This window comes from Molothrus aeneus, chromosome 8, assembly GCF_037042795.1.
Source record: "Molothrus aeneus isolate 106 chromosome 8, BPBGC_Maene_1.0, whole genome shotgun sequence".
Classification (NCBI taxonomy): Eukaryota; Metazoa; Chordata; class Aves; order Passeriformes; family Icteridae; genus Molothrus; species Molothrus aeneus.
The window spans coordinates 7,445,967-7,459,033 of record NC_089653.1 but is presented as its reverse complement, the minus strand read 5'-3'; the positions used below and the strand labels follow the sequence as shown (position 1 = coordinate 7,459,033).

General features: G+C 43.0%; 1 protein-coding gene across 1 annotated transcript in view; it reads right to left on the bottom strand.

Annotated features, from left to right (window-relative positions):
* ANK3 (ankyrin 3) overlaps positions 1-13,067 on the bottom strand; it is a 192,890-nt gene that overhangs the window by 44,950 nt on the left and 134,873 nt on the right. Inside the window, exons 27-29 of the mRNA XM_066555067.1 lie at positions 11,189-11,413; positions 7,983-8,137; positions 836-1,047 (exon numbers count right to left, since the gene is read on the bottom strand). Of these exons, the coding sequence (XP_066411164.1) occupies positions 836-1,047; positions 7,983-8,137; positions 11,189-11,413 (592 nt within the window). The remainder of the gene's footprint in view (positions 1-835; positions 1,048-7,982; positions 8,138-11,188; positions 11,414-13,067) is intronic.

The following is a 13,067-nucleotide window of genomic DNA, read 5'->3' as shown; positions in this document are numbered from 1 at the left end:
CCTATTCCTACGGAACGTTTCTCCACTTTCTGTGCAGTTAGTTTAAGTAGAATTTAAGCTATATGCTCTTCCCAGATTTCACCCTTAGAAATGCCAGTGGTGAATATCCTAAGACACAGCAGATGTACATGGGAGGTTTTTAATTCAAACCAGCATCTCTTTTTCATGAACCCATCAGACTTGTCATACTCTTAAGGGAATTTTAAGCGATAACTAACTGAACTCAAAGATGCCTCCTATTCCTACAGAATATTTCTCCACTTGCTGTGCAGTTAACGTAGAATTTAATCTATATGCTCTTCCCAGATTTCACCCCTAGATGAAATCTTCCCAGATTTCACCCCTAGAAATGCCACTGGTATCCTAAGACATAGCAGATGTACACAGCAGATGGGAGGTTTTTGACCCAGTAACAGCTGGCAAACAGCTGCATGCAATCCCTACCAAACACATTCCCATGGCAGAGGGCAGCCCAATGACCCTGTTCACAAGCTGCTGCTTTGCCACAGCAGACAGGGACTGCACAGGGGCTATAGAGTTGCTGGGACTGTGATGGCTCCAGGTCTTTGCTTCCCTCTCTCCATTCCTGGGATGCTAAGCAATGACCATGGAGGTGATCCAAGGGCAGCTGGGCTTGTGCCACAGGGAGGAGGACTGTGCACCACCCGTGCCTCAGGGACACTGACGTGCCCAGGCAGATTTGTGCCAACTCAGAGCTCAGGTGTGAAGAAGCCCCACTGCTGAGGAGCAGTGTAAGCTCCTGGAAGCTCCGTGGTTTCCAGTCTCGTGCATCCAGCCAGGTGCACTGAGAGAAGCTGCACTAAAGCAGCCTTACCTGGAGCCCCACGCGGATCCTCTTGGTCAGAGCCCCCTCGGGGAAGGCGGCCTGCACCCGTGGCACCGTGGTGCTGCTCAGCACGCCGCCCTCGGGCCCGATCTGGTTGCTCTCCTGCTTGATGCGGGAAACCACGGCGAAGTACTGGGGGAAGTCCTTGGTGACGATCCTGCAGATCCGCTTCTTCTCCAGCTCCTCCGCGCTGTCCAGTTCTGTGGGCACAGACAGGTAAATCATTCAGGCATCCCCAGGTCCATCCCACACACATCTGGGCCTTTGAATAAGCCATAAAATGCCCAAGAAGGTTGGGAGGTTTATTATTGTTTATTTACTACAGCAGTAAAAAAAAAGTCATGCAGCGCTATCAGTTATCAGTTAAGGTTTGTTTTTTCTGTGAACTTTTGTATAAATCTTGACAATGAGGGCCAACTGCAATAGGCAAAAACACTTGCTAGGACACCTAAATAGTCAGGTATAGAATCCTTTGAATCCCTCAGGGAAATCCCTAGGTGTGACAGTCTCAGCAGCTGCCACAGAATGACAGGTTTGTCACACAGCATAGAAGTCCAAGGAGGGCTGAAGGAGATAGTCAAGCTTCTTCCCTCTCTTGTTTCTATCTGATCTTTCGGAGCATAGCTCCATATCATTCCCAGCCTCTTTCTCCATATAGTTCTGACATAAAGCAAACCACAGGAGATCACAGTCAGTCCATGACCTATCTCCCTTCATGCCAGGTGTGCAATCCAGAGCTTGGCCACCTGAGGCACTTGAGACAGTTATTGCCCAGACTGGCATCCAAAAAATCCCAACCAGACACCGAGCTCTCCATGAAACTGTGGAAGCAACAGAGCTGTCTCCCAGCACCACCAGTGAACCAAGAGCGAGCTTCCCTTCCCCATCAGGATTCCAGCCATTTGGTTATCTGTCCCAAAATAAATCAGTGTGCCCCTCAGTTCCTAGAGAACCTTAGATATCCTCACATACAACTGAAACAGAGTCAGGTTATCAACCATTAGTGCCCTCAGCCACAATACCAGTTTGTAGGGTCACCAGGGCTCAGAAAGCTGCATAGAGTACCTATCCCTGTTAATTAGTTAAGCACATGACATAGTTTTCCCCATATATGCACTGGGGAAAACTCTGATACAACAAAAAATTTGACTTTTGCAACTGCACGTGGATGTGTATGTGTGTATATATACATATATCTATTTGCATTGGTGCCAAAATGCATTGGTGAAATTCCTGCAATATAAACACCATACACAAATGGAGATAATTATATAACTGTCATGCATTTCTCCTTGTAACTTCTAGCACCTGGCCTTTTTATCTATTCTAATTGGATTTCATTGCAGCACTCCACAAATTTCAGCACTTATTTTCCTCATGAAAAAGTGAATTTCTAAATAAAGTTTGTTCCTCAAAAGATGACATTTTTATCAGATTCAGCAAGAGAAAGCAGGAAGATCAGAAATAATACTAAGACAAAAGACACTTGTAAAATACTTTTTGTGACTGAGACATTTTCCTCCTCTAAACATGTAAGCTCAATTACAATTCCAAAAGAATTAGAATGCAAATTTGGTAAAATGTCAGTTTTCCATTTTAAAACATTCAGCAGATAGTTTGGATTAATCTCACAGTGTTGCTGTGGATCATATGTACCTACCAGAAGTGGATAATTTCTTATCATAATGTCAGCTTCCATTTACTTTGACTCAGAGATTGATATCTGGAGCCCTCTAATGAATTAGTCACTCTGCCTGCAGCCTCTGGAAGCAACAGCTTGTGCAGGAGACAAACTGGATTCCTAAACTCCCAGGCAGGTATCATCTTGACTGGTAAATCCTCATCATCTCCTGTTTGTTGCTAGAGAAAAAACCCACTGTAAAATGCTCACAGAGGTGAAGAATAATTAAAATTCTCCTGAAGTGGAAAAATAGTGATTTGTACAAGAACATTTCAAAGTCCTTTGAGCCTGGCAGGCACTCTCCTTCAGAGGAGGAAGACAGGAAGATAAGAGCGGCAGAGCAACAGTCAGGCATGGAGAGGAGTTGGACAATATATAGGGAGGTTATGTTTGGATAATACATATGTAAGCTCCTATATGAAGTTGCCCTCTAACAGGGAAAAGAAAAAAAAAAGATGATAAGCAATCAAACCACGTCTCTCACTGCCCTGAGAAATGCAGTGTTAGCATGACAGAATTAATGAAACAGGGAAAACTAGTCCTGGGAGAGGTCACGTTTCCCAAACACACCTCATGCATTTTACAGAGGGAGATATCATCATTACTATTTCCCTCAGCTGCTGACACTTCATTCCTGGGCAGAGTGTTTCAATGATAAACCTTGAAGCATTTTTTGGTTAGATGGTTGGGTTTTGCAGGGAAGGGGTTTTAGCCACAGAGCAGTATGCTGTGCACCCCATCATGGAGATAGGGATAGCAAAGCATGGAGAGGCAAAGCAGAAAGGTCAGTGGCAGAACTGGGAAGCATCTCCCAATGCCACTGTCTGCCAGGCTTGTGCTAACAGCCCAAGAACTCTTACAGCCACTCAGCTGTAGTGAGTCAAGAGAAAGGTGTTGTGAATATAATGTGTGCAGAAGTCTTCTCCTGCCACCCATGTGTGTGGTACACTTATCCTGCAATGGTTTGGTGCCTGATCTTCCACAGGGGTGACGGAGGAGAGAGGAGATGGACAGAGGGGAAGGAGGCAGGGAAAGAACATCACAGAGTGTGGTGCACGCTGCCACATGAACATTAAGGCTCCAGGACTGGAGAAGAGAAACCCAGCCATGTCCTCCAAGGTCAAGAGGGACCTCACACAGGCTGTCTCAGGTCAAGGAAAGCAATCACACCAGTTCTCTCTGGTGAGAGGCATTTGTGGATCAAGTTCATCCACATCTAATACCTTTCTTTTTTTACTTTCAGATAAGGTAACTCAGAGCAAGAATCTTCTGACTCAAAATAGAACAAGGCAAGTCACAGAACACCTGGAAATTTCATGAGCTTCAAGGTGTCTTTGTGTGGATCTGGTTTTCCTTGCCAGGGCCTCAAAAGAATTTTGCTAGCACTGAAAAAGCAAATCTCACCTGACTGAACAGCTCTGAGTTGTGCAACCCTGCCTCAGTCCTGGCTGAAGCAGAGCTGACCCTGTCACAGAGCCCAGGCTGCAGGGTGGGGTGAGCACAGGGTCCCAGATCTCCCCACACAGAGCTGTGCCCATTCAGGAATTGCTGCACTCAAAGCACAGCATGCAGGAGGCAGCTTCCACATGGAGAAAAATCCAGGAGGGGGATGGAGGCAGGGAGAGCAAATGGCAAGGAGCAGCTGAAGGCAGGAAGGTGCTGATAGCCAGACCCACCCTCCCAGCCTCAGCGTTTCACACACACAACCAGACACTCCCAGTGCCACAAGGATGTTTCACCCTCAAATAAGGCAATGTCCTTTATGGCTATTTTTGTGTGGTCTTTTATCCTGCTATTCACAGCATACAGTTTAACAGCAATATGTTTAAAAACCTTTCTTGGAAAGATGGTAAAATCACTGCAGAGTGATTTATGGTGGTATTTTAAACTTCAAGCATAAACAAGGTCACACTCTGGTTTGATCTGTCGATTCAGTTATGTAAAAACTCCTGCTTCCCATCTGAAACCACACTGTGCAGCTGCAAGCTTACTGCAGCCACAAGCATTTGCATTTCTTGGCTCACTCCCTAGTTTGCAAATAACTTTTAAAATATTAGCTACCCCAGTGTGTGCATTTGTGCCCACAATTTGTCTACAGGTACCTCTAAAGGGTGAAGGAATGTTAAAAGCAAACACAAGTTATCTATAAAAGGAGCTTGTCTGAAAACATGATGTATTTACCAATTACAAGGCAGAGAGCTTCTTCCTAAAAAAATAATAAATTCCAGAAATACATACATTTTATTTGATCAAAGTATAAATAAATGTAATATGGCCAAGAGCTGTGAATTGCTACCCTTGTGTTTGGAGCCACACTCCTCCTACTCCTAAAAATGCCAAGTTCCCTGTATTTGCCAAAGTGCAGCACCCTCCTTAAAATAAAACCTATTTAAGCAGAAACCTGACTGCACCAAAAAACCCAGGCTCTTTACATCATGGTTCACTGCTCTCTCATTATAATAACCCCGAAGTCCTGCTGTTATTTGATGGTGCACCAGCCCTGGAGCAGTGCCTCCTGCCCGGGAGCCTCTGGGGTCTAGGACGAGGTTTCCCAGCAGATGGTGCTGCTCCCAGCACAGAGCAAGCTTCTGCTTTGTGACTGAGGGATGTCCTTGCTCTCATCCCTGCATGCAGAATTATTTTCTAAATGATAATTCTATTTTCTTTATATTTTCTGTAGAATTTTCTTTTACCCCAGGAAACCTTCTCAAGGGTGATTATTAGTGAAATTCATGTTTAGTTTTTATTCAGCAATTTACTCCTGATTTCCTAAAAGCTAAATGGTAGAGCTACACTATAAATCTCAGAAGGTTCCCTGCAGTATTTGCTGAGAGTTTTTCAGAGCATGTTTGGTTTTGTTCTTAAGGGGGAGAGCAAAGCCGGAACAACCAAACACAGCAGCAAACTGCATCACTAAAACTTGGCCTGTTAAGGAGCTGCAATAAAGGTCTGATTGCCCTCCTGCACTACAGGGTAGGAAAGGACTTGTGATCACAGCACGTTTGACAGAGAAGCTGCTATTAACAGAAAATGGGCACTCCTGCAGCACCTCCTGGCACCTAGAGATGATTATGCAGATGAGTTTTCTTGCAAAAACACACTAAATTTCTCTAAATGACTATGTGGCTGCTTTTTATTTAAATTAAAGCTTGCTTCTGCCTCCAGAGTTCACACCTGGAATAAAACTTCTTCCAAAGTTATGTCTTCTGAGATGCAAGATACTCCCCCTGAGCCAAGTCTGGCTGTGGTATTTTGTAACAAAACACCAATAGTTCAGATGAAAAAAAAGCCAACCCACTCAAGTCTACAAATTTGTAATTTTTTGGTCATTGCTTGGAAGGCCTTTTACATTGCAAAGGTGTCATTTAACAATGGTGGAATTTGTCAAAACCGTTGCACTATTTTAATGCATGGTGTTTTTCATTTTATTTTGCTTTCCTAGCTAGAGAAGGATTAAGCTAAAACAAACTGAACAAATAATCACTACAGTGAACGTGTCTACAGTATTTTTCTCCTTTTCCTCTCACAAATGATTGACTGGATTTGTAGAAGCCATTCCTGAGGTTTGGCTTTTAAGGTGTCAAATATTTTCACTCTAACAGAATAAGGTCCATCATACTTTGTGTGATTATTTGGCTGCACTTACACCCACCAACCTCAAAGAGCAGTTCCCCAGAAGGAAAGAGCCACCTGAAACCCTGAGTAGATCAGAAAATTGTCCTATGGCTCCATATTGTGAAACTTACTATTTTAGGCTCTAAGTACCGAGGGCTTCATGCCCACTTCCCTCAAAGTGTTTTTATTTGTTGAGCTCATCTCTGTAAATTGTCAATTTATCCATATGCGAGCTCTTCCCTAAGTGTTGCAAGCTGCAGCACTTCAGAACAATATTTCTGTGCCCATATTTCCCATTCCCAAATCAAACTAAGCTCAGATAGAAAAGCTCATGAAGCAAATAAGCAAGCTGCTGATCAGTGCTGACCACCTCACCCCTGTCAAGGCACCACTGCTTCACCCAAATAGCAAATCATCACTTCTGATCCCATGCCAGTGTGCAGAGAAGGAGGGGCAGTGGTGAGATTTTTCTTTTTCAAAGGCTGCAACTACTGCATTCAATCCTGCAGCAATCATAATTCCCCAAGCCATACTATCCTGGACCATGACCATCTCTTGCCTGTTCCACGGCTTTTAGGTACTCCTCAGTGATGAGGTTTAATTTATTTTTCCAAACTCACTGGCAGAACATCTGCACTTTTTCTGCCCTCCTGTCTGGTTGTTCCTATTACATCTATTTTGAAATAAATAGCTACAATAGATCCTCATGAAACAAGCAGATCTTTGCTGTTGCTTTGTGTTTGTACAAACTCAGGTGTAGTTCAAATACTTCAAAGTGAAGCCTTTCCTGTTGCCCTCATTGCCAGAAGATCAGGAAATCGATAAAAAATACTGTATTTCAGATGACCAGGGAGACCCTCACAGCAGCACAACTCCCACATTCCCAAGGCATGCCTTTTGCTGTGGCTCATCAAACAAGGAGAGGCCAAAATCAAAGGCAGAGCTGCCCCACAGATACTGCCAGAGCTGCCATCCACAGCCTCTTCATTTCCTTCACCTGCTTGTGCTGATGATGAAAGGACTTTCCCGCAGCTTGTACTCACACTATGACTTTCTGTAGGTTATCCAGGGAAAATCCTGTGGATAAATCCTTCCACAAAACCAAAGATCACACCACGAACTGTTTCATTCACACTCAGATGCAAAGAGCTCAAGCAATGGTTTATCAGCACGAGGATTGAAAAATGCTTGCCAGGAAAAGAAAGCAGTGGTGCCAAGGGATCACTGCAGCCCCACAGCCTGGCTTTGCCCATGATTTGTCTTCAGGGACCATCTGTGAGAGCATCTTCTGAGGGATTTGTACAGCTGGGTCCCCTCATCTTGAGGGACTCTCGCACCAACAGCAATGCTCAAGCAAAACAAGGGAGCCAGACTTCCCAGATGGGCATCAGGAAGGCAGGCTGTGTACTTGTGGGAGGCAATCTCTAACAAGACCATTTGAAATAAGAATGCTCTAGGGGCCGTGGGAAGGCCCCATAGAGCTGATATTTACACTTCATTGTTGGTTTGCAATGACCTTCCTGTGGCCCTGCCTGAGCAGCACACACACGTGTGCCTCCAGCTGGGTGTTATTCTCAAATTCATGCTGGAAAGCAACTGTGCAAACTCTGCTTAAGCTTGGCAAGACTTCAGACCAAAATTCACCACTCATTTCAGGATGTCCTCAGGCCACTGCAGAACAGTTTCTCCTTACGCCCTTTCCATCAGTTTAATATGGAACACACACTGTATTCCCTGAAGTCAGACATCTCCTGCACTGTTTTATTTTAGTTTGCTTTAGTCAGCCCATGTTAGCAAGCCTTCACAAAGGCAAGGCTAAAGCTTTGAGAAAATATTTACCTTCATCCATGCCATTAAGTATTTCAGTTAAGTCTTCATGTTTGCTGTCATACTGGTGCTCCTTCCACGTTTCACCGTTCTCACTCCGGAGGACGATCAGCTCTCGTTCCTTGCCTCGCATTGATCCAAAATGTGGGATTTCCACTATGACAGGGCTAGGGAAAAAGGAACCATGTTATTTTTAACCCTACATTTCCTCACTGCCCTCAATTTCCTATGGGTCCTTAAGAAAACTACAGTCATTTTTAATAGTAAACACTCTTACAGTAAAAATGCTTTTAAAATTGCCAAAGCTGCACAATCCTTTGTCATTTAAACTATATTAATGGATAAATCAAAAGTACTAATATATAGCTTGTTTTTAGTGCAAATATTTTGAAGTATCTGCCTCCATGAAAAAAATAGTGACAACTTTTAGTAAGGAGAGTCCTCCTTGCTCATTTATCTGAGGGTGTAGGTGACCCAACCTGCCTCCAGCACACACAGCACTGCTGACTTTTAACTGGCATTAGCATAGCCAAAGTTTGGATTTGGCTCAGAGAGTTTGAAGGGACAAAGTCAGTTCAGAAGCAGTCTGTCTATCCCAGTGCATGCAACAGCCACTGACTGTAATAGGAACCATGCATTTATGCAGATTTTGAACTTCAAACTAAGTCCCATAGTTTTCAAAGCTCTCCCTGGCTCTCTGTTGATGCAGTTCCTGTGAAATAAAAGAGATTGTTTTTCTTTAGCTCCACTTTCTGGAGCATCACAGCTGCAACCTCTGCTCAGCAAACATCACAGGGGAATCGTTAGATCCTTTCAGAATGGACTTCTCTGGGTTGAACAACATCACAACCACATTTATATTAGTTACTGTCAAACATTTTGGGGGGAAGGAAAGGGAATGAGAAGGTGGTTAATAATACACCTATGTCACCAGACAATGTACCTTCAACAGAGGACTGCAAGTGCATTACTGAACAGTTTGTATGAACAACCAACAGAAACCACCATTCACTTCATGTGCCATTCCTCAACAAAACAGACACTGCTGCCAAACACTTCACAGGCAGGATATGCATTTTAAAGTATGCTAAGACAAACCGACTGAAATCACACAGTAAGTGAACATTTATGGATTATGCAGCTTTAAGACATTTAAATAGACAGTATCATCATTTTCCTACAGAGGTTGTAAAGGGTTTAACTGCTTTGTAACAACTTGGTTAAAAGCAGCGTCACATGATGGGAGAAGGGTGCAGCATTTCTGTGGTCCTGCACATCTGCCAGGCGTTGGGTGCATTAACCAATCCATCACTTGAGCATGAAATCACCACAGCCATCATGGGGAAAAAACAAACTAGCTTGAGGCCCAGTTTGCACATTAAATTCCCAGGGAGAAGAGTTAGTCTTTTTTTTCCCCATGAAAATAATAAAAATAGTTGAATTAATATATATTTTAGATGCTTTTAGGAACACCCAGTCTATTCTTCAAGTCTCAAGTCCTTTAACAAAAAAACAGGAATGTAGCTGCTCTCTCCCATTGTGCACATCAAGAAAATACAAAAAATTCAAATACATTGCTTAAGATATTTACTCTCTAGTTCAAAAAGAGCACAAGCTGTAAACTAAGGCTGTAGTACAATCTTTGCAGGCTAATATTTCAGATACTGTCTCTGTAAATATTTAGAAACTACACAATTTTGTGCATGACATTTAACAAGAATACTCAGTGAGAAGGTATTGAACAGGTTTGGAACACCAAACACTCACCAATATTTTGAAAACCTAATGCAATAAATTTCACAATGTGGTTTGAAAACAACAGTCAAAAACATACGGAAACATCCTTACATGTTTAGACTATACACAGCAGTCCCTTTGGGTAGCATACTTGGCTTTGTAAATTTGTTTTAACAAGATGCCTCTTGCAGGTTGCAAAGATTAGTATTTCTCCAATCTTGCTGAATCAATTCATTCACTTGATAACATTTTTTTCTGAATAATCTTTCATAAGTAATGGACTTTATGCGATCACATTTTACAAATGCTCTTCCCAAAACAGTCTCACTTGAGGCCTGTAAATACCTTCTCTACCACAGGGTTGAACTTAAAGGACTGCCACTGTGTATTAAAATGTATTTAATGCAGTAGAAACACTTCAAATTTAAAAAATTACAAAAGCACAGAAGTTATGAAAGCAGAATGCTGGCAGTGAATTTTACATGCCTGTAAGCACAAGGTAGTAGCAGAGCTATATTAAATCAAGCCACTATGATTTTCTTTCAGTGACAGAAATCAACTGAAAGTTTTAGGAAACTTAAAGAAAATAATGGGATTAACAAAAAATTGGAAACAAAATAAAAACTGTAGACATTCTGTATCTTTTCCGTACATATCCTACCCAATAAATTTTGTTCCTTGTGGACCAAGCTGCAGGATTCGGCTAACCATGCTCTCACCCTCATTTAGAGGGGGAGGACTTTTAGGAAGATGCAGTTTACTGAATAACATCCATGCAGCAGGAAGAGAAACGAGAAGGGGAAATTAGGAACAAGCTGTCATTCCCGACAGAACCAGCAGTTTATACCAGGGTGCCACTCACGGTAATGAACAAAATTTATAAATAGGAAAAAAAAGGCCACATCATAGTGGATTGTTTCCCCTGTTTTAAGCTTTAAAAACAGTCAGTTCCTAGCACTGGTACTACTTGTACCACCACTCCACAGCAGGTCACTCCAAGTGGTTTTGCTCCACAGGACGGAGACAGGCAGCTCCCAGCAACTCCAGAGGGAGCTGTGCACACGCTGGGAACAGAGCTCAGTATCTGGGTCCCTGTGGGTGTCTCCAGACAATTCTTTGTGATAGTGCTGTTTCTCTAGGTACTCTACAAGCAAGAGGGTCAAAACCTGCTCTGGGTTTTCAGTGTGTGACTCCTCCTGACCTCCAAGGCAGGGTTGCCTGAGTAGATGGGGGTGGGACCTGGCCTTCCCATGGTTTTCCTTACCTTCACCTCCATCCTGCAGTCATCAAAGAGGCAAAACTCTCCTTAAAATGCAAGGGTTCTTTACAGAAGGAATGGCAGGTTGGCGTTTTTTAATGTTTTAAGCTAAGCAGCCTGTGCTACGTGCTCAGATGAGGTAGAGTCAACTTTAGATCCACAGGATAAAGGGAACAAAAGGTGTGACATGAACATCAACAATTAAACTCACAGAACAACTCACCCTAAGAACTGTGCCCCTGCTGGCCCCATCTCTACAAGCCGACTTGCCAACCCTTCTCCTTCGACCATGGGAGGTGGGCTGGCCAGTTTGTGCCTCTTGACCAGGCGGCAGGTGATGCGCGTGGGCGCCGTGCACTTCCGCGGCGGGATGATGATCCGCATGCCATGGTGCCGGCTGCCCCTCATGGAGCCCCCGCGGGCATCCACCATGAAACTAACCAGGAAACTGCACCAAAATAAAGGAAATGCTTCAGTGAAAGGCGTCTCAAAACAAGCAGAAGATCAGCAAAAAGTCAGCAGACACAGACTTCAAAACATTAGGAAAGTCATCCCGATCCCAGCTAAACTAAAAAGAGCACGAAGATCCTTTTAAAACTTGTACTTGCATGTTAACTACTGGTTATCAAAAGCAGGAATTGCTAAAGCTCTAGCAACGTCATGGTGAAATGACCATGTTCTACTGGGCAATTTGGATTAAAAGTGTACGCAAGAAGTGTATTAGTAGTGGTTTGTTAGAATTTTAAAACATCCCTTTGTTGCTGTTAGCTCTATTGTCCACAAATGAGAGCAATTAGCCTCACATGCATAAAGCAACCAGACAGTGCAGAAAAAGGAGAATCAAAAATGTTTATTATTTTAGGAACCTCAGTCTTTAAAACCTTCCCACTGTCTCATTTGCCAATACTCTTGATGGCTGCCAGACCAAGTGCCAGCACCATGGGTGAGAGTCCAGGCTACCAAGGGTTTCCACTGATGGGGAAAGTAAGTGATGACTACCAAGTACATAACTTCCTTTAGGCTGTTGGCTCCCTGGAGGAAATCATGCCATCACTTCTCTTTGAAGATTAGATTCATTAGCAAAAAAAAGGGACATTAAAGAAAAATCGTACTTGCTAGTGTCATATCCAATGCATAATTTTCCATTTTTTCATAAGGGGGTAAGAAATTATATTTGTAAATGATGAGTGATATATTTTTTAATAAAATTCTTTCTATTAGCATGGGAATAATTAAAATTAACAATTCATATTAGAATAGCTTCAGGTAGAAGATGCAATAAAAGGCTGGTAACAAGAGGGATACAAGTTACCAGCTCAGTCTTGAAGCCAGTACAGATTTTGTTTTTTCCTTCTGTATGACAGACAGTGACATAGCTGACACATCTGTCATGTGGCTTCACTATTTTCAAGGCTGTTGCCAAAACTTCCAGCTTTTAAGAACTGAACCTTCACATGACTAACAGGTGAATCCATTCAATTTCCTGGCTCCTGACAGCAAAGTGAACTAAGGGTGTCAGCCAGTAATCCAGGGGATTGTGATGGCTCTTGGAAAAAAGCCCCCAAGTGCTCTGAATTATGACTGGGAATTTGTGCAACACAGTCCCAATTTGCTCTGAGACCAGCAGGATATCAACAGCAGCAGCTGACAGGCACTGCAAATAAACTGTATTCAGAAGTCTGGCCAACATGGGTGGGAAAAATTTGCACAAAAGCAGGAAAGAAATCAGCATTTGGTATTTAGCGGTCTGCAGGAGAGAAGCAAGTAGGGACACAAGCTAGAAATACTGGAAGTATGGTGGAAATGTTGTCCAGCTAAATTCCAGATCAAGAAGTTGCTACATTGCCTTTCTTCAAATTAAAATTCATCAGTAAAGATGGGAGGTAAAACTGCTCTCTGAGATTACCCTAGCCCAAATTTACAATTTCTCATGCACCAGACACTTAACAAAACTGAGGCATGGTATTTCACAGTAGTTCTCATACAGAAAAACTATCCACATTCTCTCCCAGATAAATGCACTGTACTCTCTAACAAATCCCAATGTTGCCACTAGGGTATCCCAGCTCCTCATAAGAAGAATTGTTTCAGCAGGACAGGAT